General features: G+C 52.2%; 2 protein-coding genes and 1 non-coding gene across 3 annotated transcripts in view; 2 read left to right on the top strand and 1 right to left on the bottom strand.

Annotated features, from left to right (window-relative positions):
• The first annotated feature begins 1,434 nt into the window (after positions 1-1,434).
• On the top strand, positions 1,435-1,566 carry LOC112394814 (small nucleolar RNA SNORA42/SNORA80 family). The gene has a single exon (XR_003002222.1). It is a non-coding gene; the product is annotated as a small nucleolar RNA SNORA42/SNORA80 family (small nucleolar RNA).
• Positions 1,567-2,454: 888 nt separating this feature from the next.
• On the top strand, positions 2,455-8,178 carry ODC1 (ornithine decarboxylase 1). The gene is made up of 11 exons (XM_024737705.1): positions 2,455-2,601; positions 2,692-2,823; positions 3,095-3,268; positions 3,428-3,600; positions 3,876-4,010; positions 4,140-4,221; positions 4,426-4,509; positions 5,163-5,325; positions 5,407-5,519; positions 5,608-5,822; positions 6,548-8,178. Exons 2-11 carry the CDS (start codon positions 2,722-2,724, stop codon positions 6,690-6,692), a joined length of 1,386 nt encoding a protein of 461 aa, XP_024593473.1. The 5' UTR covers positions 2,455-2,601; positions 2,692-2,721; the 3' UTR covers positions 6,693-8,178.
• Positions 8,179-15,156: 6,978 nt separating this feature from the next.
• The window catches only part of HPCAL1 (hippocalcin like 1), a 112,852-nt gene continuing 108,519 nt past the window's right edge, over positions 15,157-19,489 (bottom strand). Inside the window, exons 4-5 of the mRNA XM_024737713.1 lie at positions 18,423-18,528; positions 15,157-16,000 (exon numbers count right to left, since the gene is read on the bottom strand). Of these exons, the coding sequence (XP_024593481.1) occupies positions 15,903-16,000; positions 18,423-18,528 (204 nt within the window). The 3' untranslated portion in view covers positions 15,157-15,902. The remainder of the gene's footprint in view (positions 16,001-18,422; positions 18,529-19,489) is intronic.

The following is a 19,489-nucleotide window of genomic DNA, read 5'->3' on the forward strand; positions in this document are numbered from 1 at the left end:
CAGCCCCGGCCGCCGGCCCCTGACCTCGGTGAGCCGCTGCGCCCCCGGCCCTGGCGTCCCCGGTGAAGCCGGCCCCCGGCGCGCACGGCGGCCGCCCTCCCGGCTCAGGGCAGCCTGGGCTGGAACGGCCTGGGGTTCACCTCCTCCGAACCACGTCAGTGAGGGTTTCTGAGCCGGAAGCTGTTGAAAAGGGTCGGTCGTTCCTTCAACTGCTGTGTTTTTTTTTAAACCCATGTGGCAGTCCGGTAGCAGGTGCAGGAGAGGTAGGAGGCGAGCCGGCGCAGGTCTCCGGGCTCCCATCGCTCGCACTCACTTATAGAAGAAAGAGACGTGCCATTCCGCCGTATTGCCCTGGAATTTACTTTTTTTTTTTTCCATTTTAGCTTTTATTTGTGCTATGTGTACAGAGCGAGTGACCCAATATAGAAACCCACTCGGGTCGCTAGAGCTGAGATGAGATAACCTTGTAGTAACAACTGATAATAGTCAGCCGGCCATGGCTTAGAGTTGTTTACGGGATCTTTGAATGACTTGGTGAGTCAAGAAAAACCTATATTATTAAGATCCCAGTTCAGGCTTAGGCATAGGAGCCAGTCCCAAGATCTTCCCAAAAAGGCCACCTGTGTTTGAAAATGCAAAATAATGGGGGAAAGTGGGGAGTAGAACCTCTTAAAATGTCTAGGGAGAACAAAGAATGTGTTGACTTCATTCAAACCTAAAATAGGGCATAATTTAGTTTACTTGTAAATTTTTCAGTTGCTGTTTGAATTAGTACCTGTCTTTTCTAACGTTACCCCGTTTGCAGTAAAGCATTTCATAGCAGAGAGGCGCTATCTTGCGCTAGTCCGAGTCATTTTAAGTAACTTAGCTATACAGAAAGAACACCAAAAGGTGTTCTTGCGTGAAATGTCTCTATATCAAAAGTTATTGAGATAGGGCTTCCCTGGTGGCGCAGTGGTTGAGAGTCCGCCTGCCGATGCAGGGGACACGGGTTCGTGCCCCGGTCCGGGAGGATGCCACATGCCGCGGAGCGGCTGGGCCCGTGAGCCATGGCCGCTGAGCCTGCGCGTCCGGAGCCTGTGTTCCGCAACGGGAGGGGCCACAGCAGTGAGAGGCCCGCGTGCCGCGAAGAAAAAAAAAAAAAGTTATTGAGATAAAGCTTTGAAAGATACAAGAAAGCAAAATACTTATAGGGGTGTATTTCAGAGAAACAAAAACGTCCTAAGCTTAAGCCTGAACACTGCCTTAAAAATGTTTAACAAGACTCTAAATAGCCCAATCTGTCACCGTTGAGCGTATTTAAATGTTGTTATATAGACAGAATGGGTTTGCCAGCAGTTAGTCTCTTCCCTTCCCCTACGCGCGATTTAGGCAACGTAGGTGGTTGACAATGCCAGCAAGTCACATTAGATCAAGCCTTGCAAGTTCTACCGTGCATGGGTTTGGATTTATGGCAGGCCCGTCCCCCTGGGCCTCTCATAGTGTCCCATGCCAGAGCAACCTGGCCCAGAACCATTGCCTGGCCTCTGCCCGTAGGCTGCAGGCACTGAAGCGGGTCGCACAGTGGAAAAGAAGCCCTCCCTGGCAGAAATTAAATAGGTTAAAATCAGTAATTTTAAGACAACTGTCATTGACCAGTGTCGTATTTCATGAAGGCCAAGGACAGTGGCTCTGATTGTTAAATGAGCTTTATTTTTGCTTATTCATAAATTATTGTTGGCTTATTTTTGTTATAGTTAGCCAAAACTTATTCCCAGGTGATGATCATTCATAGCTAAGCAAGTATTAGAGTGCCGGTAAGGACAGTTGAGGTTCCCAGAGTTGCTAATTTAGTAGGCAGTGCTGGTTTAAGAATACTGATTTCTGATCAGCTACAGCAGCTGTAATACATTATGTTGATTTGAAGATTGCAGTTTTAAAAAACACATGCCTAGCATGAAAATTAGCTCATAAAATTCTCAGGAAACTTAAGAGCACTCAGTAAGTTGAGAGCAGCGATGCCTGTTGGTCACTAAAAGTTGTTCTGTATAAGACTTAGGAAATAGCAAGATGTTTATACAGCAACTTTGAAAAATTGCTGTCATGCTATTTTAAGCTTCTCAAGAGAAACAGATCCGAAATAAAGTAAGCTAACTGTCATGAAACTTTTTCCCTATCAGTGAACTAAGTGCAGGAAAGCTTCTGAAACCTGCATTCAGCAGTTTTTAGCAGGGATATTTGAAATGCTTTCTTTGAGGTGGACGGTACTATATATGGAAGTTCAGTGTGAAAAAATCTGGCGTTGAATCTGTGGTGTCCTCATTCCGTTGAGGTTTGTGGAGTCACGTGACCTAAAGCTAGGAATAATGGGATTCCCAAACCCAGTGAGTGAGGTGTCTGTGGAGGGTGCTTGAGTGGCCCCGCTTCCTGTGGGCGCTGCCAGTAACTGATCTTCCAATTTAATGTGTTCCGAAGGTGGACGGCAGATGGTGTGTTTGTCGGGACATTCTCACTGCTGCAGCTGGGGCACGCACACCTTTCAGTGGGACTTGGAATTCCGAGAGAATTGCCTTTGTGAAAAGCTGGCATAATTTCTTTAAATTTCATCTCTTAGTTTCCCTTGTAAGTATTCATGGTTGTTGCAGGCTTATCTTATTAGGGGTTACTAAGTGTTGCTAAGACTTCTGAGTAAATCGTCTGCCCTGTCTGCAGTTTGTTGTTTCAGAAAGATATCAAGGAACCATGAACAACTTCAGTAATGAAGAGTTTGACTGCCATTTCCTGGATGAAGGCTTTACTGCCAAGGACATTCTGGACCAGAAAATTAATGAAGTTTCTTCTTCTGTAAGTGTATGTTAAGTTCTTGCTGGGAGTGCAGCTTTGAGAATGTTGGGTTGGATGGGAAGCTTCAGTGGGGTCTTGCGGAAATGGAAATGTCTTATTAGGGAATTTAGAATTTAATTGGCTATGGATCGTGCAATAACAATGATATTCATGCCAGGAATTGACTAAATAGAGTAGGATTCATGAGAATGACGGGCAAGGGAAGGGAAGCCTGCGTGTTGGACACATTGTTAGGCCGCTGATGGGTTTCCTGTAACCACTGTCACTGCAGGACGATAAGGATGCCTTCTATGTTGCGGACCTGGGAGACATCCTAAAGAAACATCTGAGATGGTTTAAAGCTCTTCCTCGGGTCACCCCCTTTTATGCAGTCAAATGCAATGATAGCAGAACCATAGTGAAGACCCTAGCTGCCATAGGGACAGGATTTGACTGTGCCAGCAAGGTGAGCAAAAGCCGCAGAACTCAGATGATTGTAATGGCCTCGGTGTTCCCAACAGGGCAGGGGATGCTAGTGAATTGAGTGGGGGTGGTGACAGTTTCCCATGTTTCCTGTTTCTTCCATGTACTAGCTACATGTATTGTAACACCTCTTCTTTTTCAGACTGAAATCCAGTTGGTGCAGAGTCTCGGGGTGCCTCCAGAGAGGATTATCTATGCAAATCCTTGTAAACAAGTGTCTCAGATTAAATACGCTGCCAATAATGGAGTCCAGATGATGACTTTTGATAGTGAAGTTGAGTTGATGAAAGTTGCCAGGGCGCATCCAAAGGCCAAGTAAGTTACTCCTCCATTTGAGGGCAGGGTCAGATGTGGCATCTGTATAATAATGGCAGACAAACTCAAATTTCCAGTTGTTAGATTTCCATACTTTAGTAAATTGTCTGTGTACTGGGTCAGAGACAAAGTAGAAAAAAGCTTAAAGCCTCTTGATTAGTAAAACCAAATTAGACTTAAACCACAGGGTATCAGAGCCCAGGAGTCTCTGTGTTAACCATGGCTGTAGGTGATCTTCTGTTATGGGAAACCTGATACACTTTCCTTGCCTCTAGGTTGGTTTTGCGGATTGCCACTGATGATTCCAAAGCAGTCTGTCGCCTCAGTGTCAAATTTGGTGCCACACTCAAAACCAGCAGGCTTCTTTTGGAACGGGCGAAAGAGCTGGGTATCGACGTCATTGGTGTCAGGTGAGATCTTGGTGATGGCAGAGGTAGAGATTAAGATTACACAAGGCAAGTTTTATAGGTTTCCTCCCACTGTGAATAGTTATTTCCAGAAATAGTAAGAAATAGCATATTCTACTTTTTTTGCCCCAGCTTCCATGTGGGAAGTGGTTGTACTGATCCGGAGACCTTCGTGCAGGCCATCTCTGATGCCCGCTGTGTCTTTGACATGGGAGTGAGTATATGTGAACCCCAAGTGGGAGGAGGGGGCGCAAGGATGACAGTAATAACTAGTCCCAATTCCAGAACTGACCTTTTGTAGAGGTCATCTCATATTACAGACATTTAACCCCATCTGCTGCGTGCATTTGTCGTGCCTTGTTATGAATCTGGCTACTTGGTTGACTTAATTTGACTGAATTAACTTTCTTGACTCTAGGCTGAGGTTGGTTTCGGCATGTATCTGCTTGATATTGGTGGTGGCTTTCCCGGATCTGAGGATGTAAAGCTTAAATTCGAAGAGGTAATTTATAACAAAACTATAATCTGTAGCTCTTAGCAAGTTCTTTTTTGGAATATTTCAAAACTTGTTTTAACAGATAGTAAAGGGACTATACAAACGTGAAAATAAATGTCTTGGTGGGGTAATTTGAATGACTTCTGTGCTATTTAAAATGGTACTTAAGGGACTTCCCTGGTGGCGCAGTGGCTAAGACTCCGAGCTCCCAATGCAGGGGGCCCGGGTTCAATCCCTGGTCACGGAACTAGAAGAAGTTAGGCCATTATATGCTACTCATTTATAAAATAAATCCGTATTCTTTTTTGTTAAAATTATGTGCATAGGCAGAATAGAAAGTTTTGTTCTGTTGGCATGTATTTGCTAGATAAAAACATTTAGGCACTTTGTAAGTGGTAATAAATTTGTATCATTGTTTAATAAAATCATATCCATAACATCTTAAAGAGGGTAGAAAGGGTGTCTGGAGGGGAATCAAAATGAAACCACAGGATGTACAGGCTGGTTTTCAGGGAGATGTTTATCTTTTGCTGTTGTTTGAGGGTAAACCTCTCTGCTGATGACTGCTCTCAGTGTTTTTGATGTGTCATGTCACAAGGTGCTGGTCCGTGTGAGTTCCCCTTGATGACTAACTGCTCTTTTCTGTCTCACTCTGGCAGATTACCAGTGTAATCAACCCGGCGTTGGACAAGTATTTTCCATCAGACTCTGGAGTTAGAATCATAGCTGAGCCAGGCAGATACTATGTTGCATCAGCTTTCACGCTAGCAGTTAATATCATTGCCAAAAAACGCGTATTAAAGGAACAGACAGGCTCTGATGGTACGTACAAAGGATGATTCATCGCGTGTATAACGAAGTTGGTACATAAAGTGGTAATTGAGACTGATTCTGCTTTTCTAGATGAAGATGAGTCAAGTGAACAGACATTTATGTATTACGTGAATGATGGAGTGTATGGGTCTTTCAACTGCATCCTCTACGATCATGCACACGTGAAGCCTCTTCTGCAGAAGGTACCTTGTGAACACGCTGTAGCCAGCAGTTAAGGTGACTGGTCAGGACAAGTGTAAGCAGGCGTGCTTTTCTCCCTCTCACATGTAGAGACCCAAACCAGATGAGAAGTATTATTCGTCCAGCATCTGGGGACCGACCTGTGATGGCCTGGATCGCATTGTTGAGCGCTGTAACTTGCCCGAGATGCATGTGGGCGATTGGATGCTCTTTGAAAACATGGGTGCTTACACTGTCGCTGCTGCTTCTACCTTCAATGGATTCCAGAGACCAACCATCTACTATGTGATGTCAGGGCCAACATGGTTAGTGACAACAGTGTGTGTGTTTATGTTTCCTGTAAGAAAATAAAACCTTCCAGGATTTATTATGCTTGCTCTTGTTGAATAAGAAATTGTATTACTTAGGGTTAAATAGTAACTTTTTTTTTTTTTTTTTTTTTTTTTTTTTGTGGTTCGCGGGCCTCTCACTGTTGTGGCCTCTCCTGTTGCGGAGCACAGGCTCCGGACGCGCAGGCTCAGCAGCCATGGCTCACGGGCTCAGCCGCTCCGCGGCATGTGGGATCTTCCCGGACCAGGGCACGAACCCGTGTCCCCTGCATCGGCATGTGGACTCTCAACCACTGAGCCACCAGGGAAGCCCCAGTAACATTTTTTTAAATTGTTTTTCTCTCCATATTAATGTATGCTTTAGAAATTTTGGAAAATACAATGGAAGGAAAATCCCTTCAATAATTGTGGTCTGTATTTTCAGATTTTTAAGGCATAATCATTTTAGAAAAGATTGATCAGGATATTTCTGTGCAGCTAGAATATTTTAATTAGTGTCTGTGACTTGTGCTTTCCTTGTTACCGTAAAGATGGTTCTGAAGAAATGCTTGCTGTAGAGCTACGTTGAATTGCTTCCTGATGACATAGTAACCAAGGACATAAATAGGCTCATGAATAAGTTATTCTCAGTTTCTCGGTGTGGAATTGCTCAGTGAGGGGTGACTCAGGGTTTCTGAGCATGCCACTTCTGTCTCTTTCAGGCAACTGATGCAGCAAATTCAGAATCACGACTTCCCACCCGGAGTAGAGGAGCAGGACATTGGCACTCTGCCTGTGTCCTGTGCTTGGGAGAGTGGAATGAAACGGCACCCAGCAGCCTGCGCTTCAGCTCGTATTAATGTGTAGATACCATTCTTGTAGCTGTTAACTGCGAGTTTAGCTTGATTTAAGGGTTTGGGGGGGAACACTTAACTTAATTACTGCTAGTTTTGAGATGTCTGTGTGAATAGGGTTGGCATAGATGCAGCAACGTGGAAGACTAGGCGATGGGGTCACACTTATCTGTGTTCCTATGGAAACTATTTGAATATTTGTTTTATATGGATTTTTATTCACTTTTCAAACATGCTACTAAAGCGTGCCCCTCAGCTGCTGAGCAAGCGTTTGTAGCTTGTGCATTGGCAGAATGGGCCAGAAGCTCGGTGCTGTGACCTGTTTGAAGTAAAGTATAGGCACTGGGAAATGTCTACAGCGTGTCCATTCCAGATGGCTCACCTTGCGTGTGGTTTACAGGTGGGAAATTGATGCTTTTCCCATAGGCTGAGAAAATTGCCCCAGAGGACTAAGGCGTTGACAGGTTTTTAATATTTTGAAGATCCATGGAATGCCTTTTTCCTGTCTGACATTTTTACTTCAAGTCCACAAGTCCTGTAGGAAGTTTGCTTTGGATTCTCAGAATAGTGAGTGGGTCTAGCCCCATGTGCGGTGGAAGGAAAAGGAGGGGCGAGACAGTGGGCAGTCTCTGCTGTTAACGGCTCAGTCCACCCTGGATGCGACTGTGAGCCTGGAGTGCCCAGGGCCCCTTGTTAACTAGCCGGCCTGCGGCGAGCAGGGCCAGTGCCCAGGCCCCCTGCACCCTGCCTCTCCAGAGGCTAGACACAGGCCCTCCCTGTCTTGACTTCACTAGTTGCATAGTTACAACTAGTTAGGAATGTAGCACAGCTTTTGGTAGTTGTTACATGTGTTGTAGATCTTTACCTTCCGGCCTTGGCCTTTTATATTCTCTTACTCAACTTGTACCCCCAGTCCTCAGAAGAGGTTGGCAGGCTCTCATACTAAATTTCCAAAATGGGAATTGTGAATTCCTGCTGTAGCACAGGGAGGAGGGAGGAAAGGAAGGCCATGTAAAAGCCAGGTGTCACCTTAGTAACTGCCACTTGTCTGTACCAGGCACTGCAGACGCCATTGAGTGTCTCACCAGCTTCGTTAGAGGGACACGGGGAGACAGCATGTGGTACAGATGCAAATGCTGCAGCTTCTTGCATCTCAGGGACTACATTAGCGCTTCTGCTGATGTTGTTAGTACCTTTACCAAGGAGTTGAGGGGAGTGACTTGTGTTTCTAAAAAGCCACCTTCCCCCAAGCCCTGAGTTCCACCTGGACACAGCACATTGCTGTGATCGCTGACGTCACATCTCGGCTGATTAGCCAGACCCCTGAATAGGACTTCTTAGGAGCCACAGAGAAAATAGGTCTGACTGGAGTCTGGGCAGAATAGAGGAAAGAACACGAGTGGACTGTCTGTCCGACTTCCTGTGAGCACATCCTTTTCTGGGTCCTCAGTCTGCCCGCTGCTGATGTTCAAAATAAAGGAATTGGTGTTCTGTATGGATTAAGTGCCAAGAAATGCAAGCTAGATGCCATGCCTAAGATTTTGAGAAATGAGATTTTCTACCTTCAGAAGTGAGGAGTAACAGGACGCCCTAGTGACAGCACTGAGCTTGGATTGAAAAGAGGAGAGGTTTTCCACTCAAAAAGTATGCAGTACTGAGGGCTTGGGAACTGCTCTTCTCGCAGCCTGTTAGGTAAAAGTGCAGTCCAGCCAACTGGCCAGTGCTGGTGGGGACAGAAGTAGCCCCAGGTAGTCCCATGGCGCCCATACAACAGCCTCTGAACCTGGCTCATGGCAGCTTGGTGAAGCCACTTGTGAGCCCTGGAGCCTGTATGGTGACACGGCCTGGGCTGGGCCAAATGACCTCCCGTGGCCCCTACACCTGGGTGTGGGCGAGTTTGGCAAAAGGATGGCGATCTCAGATGGCTGGATGTGTGTCGGTCAACACTGTCCTCCAGGACCCTCAAGTTCTAGCTTGTAGTGTGCACTTAGTATGTCCATTACAGATGGTACTGTCTGGTCATTCATAGAAATGACATTTCTAGACCTTGCTTTGAAGTGAATATAGCTCTGGCCTCCACCAAGGCTGTGGGTGACTCTTCCTCCTGAGGGTGTTGGAGTCTCCACGCAGGCCCCCATGGGAGGGGCTACTGGTTCAAGGTAAAGGAAGTGGTTTCCAAGCCCCTGCATTTGGATCACTTGGGGAGCGTCTGAAAATGCAGATTGCCGGGTCCGCCCCAGGACTGGGGACGGAGTGTGGGGCAGCGGGTAACCACCTGGGCAAAGTAAGATGTCACTGATGCTCCTTACACCACAGTAAATCCCAGATGAAAGTTTTCATTGTGACAGGTTAGGCCACAAATGTATTAGAAGAAAACATTTGAAGTCAAAAATGCAAGGGGCAGGGGCTTCCCTGGTGGCGCAGTGGTTGAGAGTCCGCCTGCCGATGCAGGGGACACGGGCTCGTGCCCCGGTCCGGGAAGATCCCACATGCCGCGGAGCGGCTGGGCCCGTGAGCCATGGCCGCTGAGCCTGCGCGTCCGGAGCCTGTGCTCTGCAATGGGAGAGGCAACGTGGAAGGGGCCAATTTCTTTCCTGTTCAAAAGAGCTCCAATAAATCCGTAAAAAAGAATTCAATAGAAAGTGGGCAAGCCACTTAGGTTCACAGAAAAGAAAAGACTTTGAACTTGAACAAACTTTAAAACTCAAGTGCATATTAAAACTATGAGAATCTATCACCTGTCAGTTTGACGAACGTAGAAGAGTGCACTGGCTTGCTGGGTAAGCAGGCTGGCTCGCCCAAGGCAGGTGGGAAACAATAAGAAGAATCTCTGGAGGGAATTTGGCAATATCAGAAATAATCCACGTTATCTTTGCCCCGACACGTCTACTTGTAAGAGTTTTCTGATAAGTCGGCGTAAGGCTTTTCATTGTGACGGTGTCCGTACAGCACGTATTAGAAACAACCGTATGTATGCTCGTCAAGAGGCTACTTGCTGATGAGAAGGTCACTGGAACACACGGCTGCTTCAAGACGCAGAGCCCTGCAGGAGCTGGCGGGGGACGCTCTCCAAGCTGGAGAAAGGGGCAGAGGAGCACCGTGCAGTGAGCTATCCCCCGTGTAAAAGGCAAGCCAGGCCTGGTGTGCACGCCTGTACCTGCACACGCGTGGAAACTTCTGAAAGGACCGACCGGAAACGCGGCAGGAGGATGGAGGCCTGAGGAGGGGAGTGGAGACTGACTTCATATGCACTTTTACACGTGTCTATTGCTGACCTTAGAGGAATCAAATGTATATGCCTTCTGGGTGAGGAAGGAGAGGCCCAGAGAAAAAGTCCTCAGTCGCGTAACTCCCACGCGCACGAGCGGCTGAACCAGGGCCCGCGGGCTGGGCCGGGGGGCAGGGCGGCGTGGGACAGGGCCGGTCTGCAGGGCTGGCTCGCACCCACCCAGCTCCTGAGGCTGCCGGAAGAAGCGGCCGAGTCTTCGGGGCCGAGTACTCACCCGCCCCCCCTACACACACACCTCTGCCCCGCAGCCCTGTCCACCCCCGGGCGGGGCCGTCTGCCCTGTCAGGGCGCAGTCCCCCCGGGGACGGGGTCAGAGCCTGAGCCTGCCCCTGGACCCGTGCGCACCCAGGGTGCCACTGTCCACGCCTTCCACAGCCCTCTCTAGCCTCCTGGCTGACCAGCCTTCGTGCTGCCTCGCAGGCGGCCCGCTGGCCCACGCAGGTCTCACTCAGCCTGTCTCCAGTAGCCCTGTGCTCCCCACAGCCCACGGTGACCCCTGTGATGGTCACCTTGCATCTCTGTGCAGACTCCATCCTTGTTTGTCAGGTGGTCAGGCTGTATTTTATGTGGCAACCCTATCAACCAGGCTTCCGAGTCCCGGGTACCAGGAGCCCGGCCTCAGCTTCTGTGTGCTGTGTGGCCCACGGGAAATGAGGTGCTCCCCCGGGCTTTAGGCTGTCAAATGGGACAGAGGCAGAAAGCTCCTGCACGAAGCTCCGAAACCAGGCTGGGGGATCCGCGCTCCCAGGCCCGGACGGCCCTCCCGGCTACGGCCGCCAGGGGGCAGCAGCACCTCGTGCTTGAGACTCCTCGGCCCATCTGGAGCTGCGACCAAGTGGGCAGGTCCTTCAGTCCCTCAGCAAACGATGGCAGAGGCCTGACAGGAGGGCTGTGGGGACTGGAGCGTGGCCTGGCTCAGGGGGAGATCCAAGGGCAGCCACACCTGGGCAGCTAGGCTTTGAGGCTCCAGACAGCTCGTCCTGGACCAGGCTGCTCCCCCCGAAAATCTTGCCGAGCCCCACAGACGAAGACTCCCCCAGCCCAGCCCTCACCCCCTGCCTCACACGCAGGGAACAGCTGGGGGTCCCCACGGCCTGCATTCTCTGCCCCCTGCCTGTCCGGAGTGGGTGATGCCCCCAGCCTGGGCTCCTGAAGTACCCACACCACACTTGGTGACCTGGCCGGCCACCCCTCAGGCGCTCCCTGGACACACCGCTCGTGCCCGTGCCCCGCCCGGGCCCTGAAGCGTGGGTGGCGTGGGAAGCAGGGGGCACTGCCCTCACAGTCCACCCGCTGACCAGCCCTTGAGGCCTAAGTCCAGGTCCTGCTTATCCCCACACATCGGTCCCCGGGCGCCCAAGGCTGCTGGTGTTACCCCTCCCCAGCTTCGCCTGGCCCGGGGCCATACTCTTCCCACAGCGGGGCCGCCCCACCCTGGGCGCCTGGTGCCAGCCCCGGCTCTGGCGCCCCCTTCTGGAGGAGCCAGGAACCATCTGCAGCCCTCGCTCTGAGGGGGAGGGGCAGAGGGGCAGATCCTGGCCCACGGGCATCCTTGCCCTCCCCCAAGGCTCTGCAGCCTGTCCCTCTTTATGTCACACTTAGTCATTCCACTTGTAGTACCTTATTCTACAGAAGTAATCCCGATGGACACAGAGATGTATATAAAACGTATTCACATTGTTTGTGACAGGGAAAAGCAAACTGTCAATCTAATTGCAAAGAATCGATTAAACTATGGGACATCAATATGATGGAACACTACATGATACCTCATTAAGTGAAAAAAGCAGGAGTATGAAATAGCAAGTGTACTACAATTCTATTTTTGTAATCCCTAAGTGTACAAATATATTTATAGAAAAAATAAAAAGACTGAGAATATATACACCAAAATGAACAGTGCGTCTGGGTATTAAATTTATAGGTAATTGTTCTCTTGTTACTCTGTATTTTCTATAAAGAATATATGTAACTCTTAGAGAAAGTTTAAAAGCAATATAAAAGCTATCAGAAAAATGAAGCCTTAAAAAAATCCTATCACAACAGTATCATGCCAAAAGCTAAGCATATATTATATTAAGAATTCAATGTTTTCAATTTTAGATTGAAATCTAAAATTGAATTTTAGATTGTGAGATCAAGGTCAGCACCCTTATGTGCCCAGGGTCACGTGGCTTGTCAGTGGCCAGGCTGAGGCTTGTACCCCCTGCCTCTGTATCTGAGGCCCACTGGGTGCAGTTCCAGGCTGTGGGGTGGACCCCACGCTTCGTTTGTTCACTCACTCATTCTGAGCCTCTAATTTTCTTTTCCCCCCTCTTGTTTTTGGCCATGCCACATGGCTTGCGGGATTCTCAGTTCCCCGACCAGGGATCGAACCCGGGCCGTGGCGGTGAAAGCCTGGAATCCTAACCACTAGGCCGCCAGGGAACTCCCTAATTCTAAGCCTGGCCTGTACCGGCTCTGGGTAGGGGAAGGGGGAAGGCGGCCAGAAGGAAGTGAATTATGAGGTCAGTACAAGGGAAGCAACGCTGTGGGCGAGGGGAGCACGGGGGCCATGGGGAGTATCTGGGGAGGGTGGGGACGGCTTTCTGGAGGAAGGGACGTTTGCATGGCGTCTTGGGAAAGGCAGGTGTGTGGGCGTTTCAGCCCAAGCTGGGGACAGGAGTAGGGTGGGTGCCCTGCTGTGAAAGCCGACTGGGCCAAGCTGAGAGCCAAGGCCAGGGGCTCGGGTCCCGCTCCCACCCACCTGGAAGGAGCTGCAGGGCTGCCACCCAACACAGCCTCGCGCACGTCCCCAGAAGACACTCACCTGCTGATATGGGCCCAGGCCAGACGTGCCGGGAGTCTGGTGCCGAGTCTCTGCACGGGTGGTGCCTGGGTGCGCGTCTATGACACTGCCTTGTAGGGCAGACACACACCCCAAACTAGACGCCTGAGTCCCACCAAGCCCTGTCTGCAGAGACCACACCACCTGCCCCTCTACACACACACACACACACACACACACACACACACACACACACGGTGAAAGGGGCAACTGTCTGGGGGGTAGGATAATCTGACTAGTTCTGATTCTGCCACTGAGTTGCTGGGACCTGAGGGACATGGCCGGTTGCTAGCCGAATCCCCGGAGTGAGTGACGGGCCTGTGGGTCATCCCTGCCCTTCCCTGGGCCGGTTTCCTCATCGCCTAAGACTCCCTAAGGCACCACCCTGACCCCCAGATCCACATCTTCCACATTTGTGTGGAAGCACTTGGGATGGTTATTTTAGGTCAACTCGCCTGGGTCGTGGGTGTCCTGACAGTTGGTTAAACATTATTCTGGGTGTGTCTGTGAGGGCGTTTCTGGGGGAGCTGAACATTTGGCTTAGCAGACTGAGTAAAGCAGAATGCCCCCCTCCCGCCCCCCGCAACGTGAGCAGCCTCATCCAGAGGGTTGACTAGACAAAAGGCTGAACTGAGCAGGGAGATTTCGTCCTCTGCCTGCAGGGTTTGGGCTGGGATGTCGGTCTCCTGCCTTCAGATCCAGACTGGAACTAGTGCCGTTGGCTCTCCTGGGTCTCCAGCTGGTAGATCTTGTGTTCATTCCGCCTCCGTAATCTTATGAGCCAATTCCTTGCAATGAATCTTTCTCTCTTTCTACCCCCGCCCCACCCCAGAATACATGTGCGCATACAGAGGGAGACACCCCCTTGGCTCTGTTTCTGGGGCAAACCCTGGCTACAGCAGTCATTCCCATCTGTGCCTGATTCCTGGGCAATGTCCCTGTTAGCAGTACTGCAGCACTCCCCGCCTCTCCTCAACAGGCAACAAGCACTATTGATTGAGCCTTGGCCAGTTCTCCTTACATTTGTAAAATACAAGCCCCTCTCAGGGAGGGGAGATTCCTCCAGGCCAGGCGGAGTTGGCAAGGCACCATCCTGCTTCTCTGTAGCGAGCTGGGTCCACCCCCGGGTCACCCGGCCTCCGCCTCCTACCCCCCCTCCCCCTGGCACCGCCCACGAAGGTCCAGCCTCGGGCAGTGCCACTGGCTGGAAAGTCACTTACAGAAGGGCTCACCGTTTCTATTCAGAGGCCTGGAGTGGTAAAAGGTATTAAGATTACTGAAATCAGCAAAACAGCCAGGGTCCCTGACAGCCTGCTGTGGGTCAGGCTCCAAGCTACACGCTCGGCCCACTTACCTTGATCACCTGTCTCCCGGCTGCACTGCTTCCACAGGTGAGACTCAGCGAGGTCCCGTGGCCCATGGGTGGATGTGCCAGACGCTGGAACCAAAACCCCAATCCTGTTCACGCTTCCTGGCGCCACGCCCTCTGTGGGGAGGGGGCCCTCATCAGCTGGGTGCATCCTGATCGGCCAGTCATGGTCACCTCACACTCCCGGCCAAGGCACTGAGAAGCGGTGGGCAGGGAGCACAGGAGAATTTTGGAAAGTTCTCCTCCCCTTTAAGGAAGAACAGAGGACAGGCTGCTTCTCGTCCTGCCTGTGGAAGGCTCCCGTGTCAGCTGCACTGCCCTGCACGGTGACAGCCCTGCGGGGACCCCAAGGATTCAAGTGCGCGGACAGAAGCTGCCCGTGAGGCCGGGGGCAGGGCGGTGGGGGAGGCGGAAGGAACCTGGGCATCCTTAGCGACGCCCCCAGCTGCCGCATTAGTCTCGCCACGTGGTGGAAACATCCTTCTGGTTGAAGCCCCCTCTGCTGGGTTTCCTGCTTCTGAGACCAGAAGCAGCCTGATGGCCACAGGCTGAGAAACCAGGCCTGCCCTCATGGCCCCGTGCTGGTACCCCTGATCCCCACTCTGTCCTCGCTGGGGACGTGCGGTCCTGCTACCTTGCTGATTAAACCATGGGGTTGGCGGGGGAGCCGGGGGAGGGGGTTGGATACAGGCAGAAGCCTGACAGTCAAACCTGCCAAGAACTGTCATCTTTCATTTCCACAAATATTTCTTGGCATTAGGCAGATATTGAAGAACAGTCTGCACAAGATTTATAGACACAGTAATGGCTATGTGGATACAGAAGGGGCCAAGTTTACAAAGAGCAGCAGGACCTGCCGAACGCACCTGTGCTGGAGAGCGCGGAGAGCGCGGAGAGCGCGGAGGCCGAGCACGGAGAACGCGGCGGAGAACGCGGAGGCCGGGACAGCACAATGGGGCCTCCCGATTCCACACAAAACTCAGACAGTGCCGTTTATTTGATCATTTTAATACAGGAAATGCCAGACCAATCAACAGGGAGGACAAACCTTACAGAGAGGCTGCGTTCACTACGCGGACGGGAGGGTCTCCACGGCCCTGGGCACGCATGCACGTCCTTTTGAAAAGGGCAGGTTGAGGGCATAAATACCACAAAATAACCAGGCTCGGAGGGATCACAGGCCACGAGGGAACCACGCTTCAAAGGCAATCGAGGCATTAAATACAGGACCTACACATTACATTTCACTTCACCATGACTTATATATTAAAAGGAGACCACAGTATATATACGTGCAAGCGGCTTTGGTCAGAGAAAATGAACCGAGCTGGGTGGAGCCATGCACGGGGAGGGCTTGCCCATCTACTCTCCCTCTGTTCTTGTCCCCATTTTTCCTGCGATCACAAAATCAATCAGCTGGCCTTGGCGCGGTCTTAGAAAGTCCCACGGGGATCCTCGGGGTGTCCTCTGGGCTCCCTGCGGGCAGGGAGGTGCCCCAGAAGCCAGGACACCGTGAGCCCTGGGAGTAACCACATGCCAGGGAGTTCGCTCTGGAGGGACTGGGGAGGGGTCGGGAGGAGGCCAGGTGAGGAGGGAGGCGTGGCCACCAAGCCGGCAGATGCGTGTTGCCTGGCCGCCCGGGAGAGCAGGAATGATTGAAGAGGCATCCACTTTTGCAAGCAAAGCTTAAACGGCAAGACAAGCCTGTGTTTCTCTGCACTGTCCAGACGCCGACCCCTTAGAACTGACTGGCGCTGCTGGGGTCACACTGTAACAACCGGACGATGGATGGGTCGCTCTTGGCACCTTTAATGAATTCTTCCAGGGACAATTTGCCTGTGGGATGGAGGACGGGAGAAACGGGAGTTAGCCGGTACTCACAGTTCATCACCCTTAGGAGAGCATGGGGACAGCTCCTGTGTCAGGGACGTCTCCTCCGGTCCAAGTCTTGAGCCCTCCTGAAGCTAGATGCGTCCAGGCTGCACACACTTCCAGAGCATTTCCGGAAAAAGCTTTTTTGCTTTCAGTGCTCATTGCAAAGCACCGGGCACCTCAAAGGATGTACCCAGTATGGTAGCAGACCGTGCCTGGTGGGGCAATTCAAACCCTTGTAGAAATAGCCCCACGCCTTATTTAAGAAAGATGCGCCTTGTCCAGAAAGAACATGACACCTGCCTCTAAACCAGAACTAACCCAGGGTCGAGAGGGCCAGGCCTGGGTGGGGACCTACTGCTTGCCTCTGCGTCTGAGGCTCTGAAGCTGTACAATGAAATAGAGCCATTTACCCCAGAGGACAGCAGTAGAGGGAATGCAGGAGCTTGAGGTCGTGCCCCGCACACAAAGGGCTCACAGCTCACAGCCATGGGCAAGCTACCAACCTCTCCACGTCCCAGGGTCTTCATCTGTGTGGTGGGATCGTGGGAACACCCATCTCAAAGGGCCACCGGGAGGGTTAATTGGGAGGATGTGTTTGAGGGGTCAGCCCACGCCTGGCCTGCAGGATGCACTCAGTTAGTGAGCTGCCGCCGGGAAGCCAGGCAGGGACCTCCTGCTTGCCCACTGCCGAGAGGGACACGTCCTCCTGTGGGTCCCCAGCAGCGGGGGCAGACAGGCTGGCCCCAAGGGAGACTAAACAACCCCAGGCTAAGGGACGGATTGGGAAGGGAGGGGGCAGCCACCCCCTCGGCAGAAGACAAGACCTCTGGGGCCCTCTGATGATGGACGGGGGTTACTGGGCTTTGTTACTATTCATATGGTCAGTGGGGACTTTGCTCTGACCGCCCAGGGCGAGGAGCTTCTGAAAGCACCAGCCTCTTCTCCGGGCAGAAAGCGAGGCTGGCAAGGCGCTGGGGGTCCCTGAGCACAGTCTGTCCTGCAGCCATCAGGGTGTTCCTGGTGCTTGGCCAGGCTCAGGTCACAGGAGAGGGCTTCAGTGACACCTGTGCTTTCCTAGGGGGGCAGGGAAGGTGTGGGGCAGTCCCCGGAGGACGAGGGCCTAGCTCTGGACCACCCCAGCTTCACTCTTCTCTCTTCCAACATCGCCTCTACCACCCCTCTCCGAGCTCCAGGGATGCACGGATCCCGGTGTTCACAGGAGAAGCTCTGTCCCGGTGGGCACAGGCCCAAGTTCACAAACACCCTGGGAAGGTGCCCAGAGCGGGCCCTGAGGGGTCGGGGCAGAGGTGGGTGGAGGGAGAGCCAGGCACTGTGCTAAGAGCTCTACTGGCTCTATCTCACTGAATCCTCAAAACCACAAGAGACTGAATTATTATCCCCATTTCACAGAGGCGTAATCCGAGCCTCAGAAAAGCCAAGATTGGTTGGAGCAGGTCTGTCGAACCCAAAGCCTGTGCTGCTACTCTGGAAGGCAGAAGACATGTTTTAAATTGGCCCAAAGGCAATGCCAGGCACGAGGCTGTCTTGTTTTACGTTTGATGGATCATGTTTTGAAAACTGTTTCCTTGCGGAGATGTGCCTGCAGCCATGTTGCCCCCCTCCCCCTGCTGGCTCAGTCCTTGGCGTCATCTGCAAACCACACTTTAGGGTTTAGGAGCACTTTTCTGTACATTAGCTTACTTTTAATCTCCAGCACAGCCCGGGGGTATTTTCTCTTTTTCTTTTCTAAATGCTGCATTTCTTTATCCTCCAAAAGCAAATCAGACCTGACTCTGGGACTGCACTTAACACTGGCAAGAGGTGCGGATCCATCCAGTTTCATAGCTACCTTCCCCGGCAGGGACCCTGCAGAAGCTCACGGCCAATGCAGAAAAGGAAACACAGGGCACGTCCTCACTGTATGGTCGCCATCGCCCCTCCTGGACACGCCACTTCTGCTGCGGTGTGGGCCCAGAGATGCTGGCAGAGCTGCTGCAGGCCAGCACATCCCGACAGAGTCCCTGGGGCCACTGAGGTTTGGGGGAGGGATGACGGGGGGCAAAGGGACCCCCACCACCTGGAAGGCTTGATCCCAACCCCTCCAGGGCCCGGGTGCCAAGGACACAGCTGCCTCTTCTCCCCAGGACACGCCCACGGGCCTACAGTCTCCCCGTTCTAGAAGCAAGGAGACTATGGCCCATGCGGCAGGATGCTGACCCAGTGCCCCGACTCCGAACTCTGGCTCTCCCCTCAGCGCAGCTGCACTGGCCGGGCAGGGCCAAGGGTGGGCCAGGTGAGGCCTGAGAAGCTACAGAGAAGGAGGAAAGGGTCCCAAACACATCTCTGGTCCCAGCAGTGGGGCACAGACACACAGGGATCCTACCGTCATTGTTGGTGTCCATCTGTCTGAAGATCTTGTCCGTCCGTTTCTCCGGCGTGGACTCATCCTCGGGCATCTTCATCACGGAGGACACCATTTTGTATATAGCCTACAAAGGGGGACACGGACACATGTGCTCAGAGGTTCCAGGGTGTCCCTGGGTGGATGGGGCACAGGCATGAGCTTCTGCCCAGCCCACAGCAGGACAAGAGGTCAGGACGCTCACAGCCTCAGGACCCTTCCCCAGCTGGAAAGTTCCCTGCTACTCCCAATACTGTGGATGCATGTCACAGACAGCATGTGAGCAGAAGGAAGCCCGACTCACTTACGTGACGTTCAAGAACAGGCCAAACAACCCACTCTGACAGCTATGAGCCTGGGGTGTCTGCGGGGGCAGGAGGCGGGACAGTTCCCAGGCCCTCTGGGGCACTGGGAATGCTCTCTAACTCACAGAGGGTGGTGGTGACACAGGCGCATACATGCACAGCCCATCACTCAGCACACGTAGCCACAAACATTTGACTATGGGATGGCTGTACCTGAGTCAGAAGCAAAAAAGACAGCCCACAGGGAAAGCCACATAACTAGCCCCAGAAAGGCCAGCGCCAGGACAGATGGGTCTCTCCAGCAGGACCGAGAACCCCAGGACACTGCCATCCAAGGGCTCAGCACCATTGCCAGCCGTTTCTGTGTGTCTCTGTCCAAGTGGCCCGGCCCAGTATTGTGTTGTGTTGTGTGTGTGTGTGTGTGTGTGTGTGTGTGTGTGTGTCCAGGGGGCGTGATGAGCCCAGTGACCAGCAACTCATCAGAATAACTCGCGAGGGGGAGGGGCTGTGCCACTGTGGGTTTCTGTGCGGAGATGGCTTGACTGAGAGTCTCATTTCCTGAAACAACACACTAAGGACAGCAGAAGTCTGAGAGTTGTAGCATGTTAAAAAGCAGGTTTACGGGCTTCCCTGGTGGCACAGTGGTTGAGAGTCCGCCTGCCGACGCAGGGGACACGGGTTCGTGCCCCGGTCCGGGAAGATCCCACATGCCGCAGAGCGGCTGGGCCCGTGAGCCATGGCCGC

The sequence above is a fragment of the Neophocaena asiaeorientalis genome, unplaced genomic scaffold, assembly GCF_003031525.2.
Source record: "Neophocaena asiaeorientalis asiaeorientalis breed wild unplaced genomic scaffold, Neophocaena_asiaeorientalis_V1.1 scaffold396, whole genome shotgun sequence".
Taxonomy (NCBI): Eukaryota; Metazoa; Chordata; class Mammalia; order Artiodactyla; family Phocoenidae; genus Neophocaena; species Neophocaena asiaeorientalis.

Excerpts from the sequence above, each read along its gene's own strand:
- ODC1 (XM_024737705.1), top strand. The coding sequence starts at position 2,722 with ATGAACAACTTCAGTAATGAAGAGTTTGACTGCCATTTCCTGGATGAA. Across the intron at positions 2,824-3,094 it reads TTAATGAAGTTTCTTCTTCT|GACGATAAGGATGCCTTCTA; the intron begins GTAAGTGTATGT and ends CTGTCACTGCAG. Across the intron at positions 3,601-3,875 it reads AGGGCGCATCCAAAGGCCAA|GTTGGTTTTGCGGATTGCCA; the intron begins GTAAGTTACTCC and ends CCTTGCCTCTAG.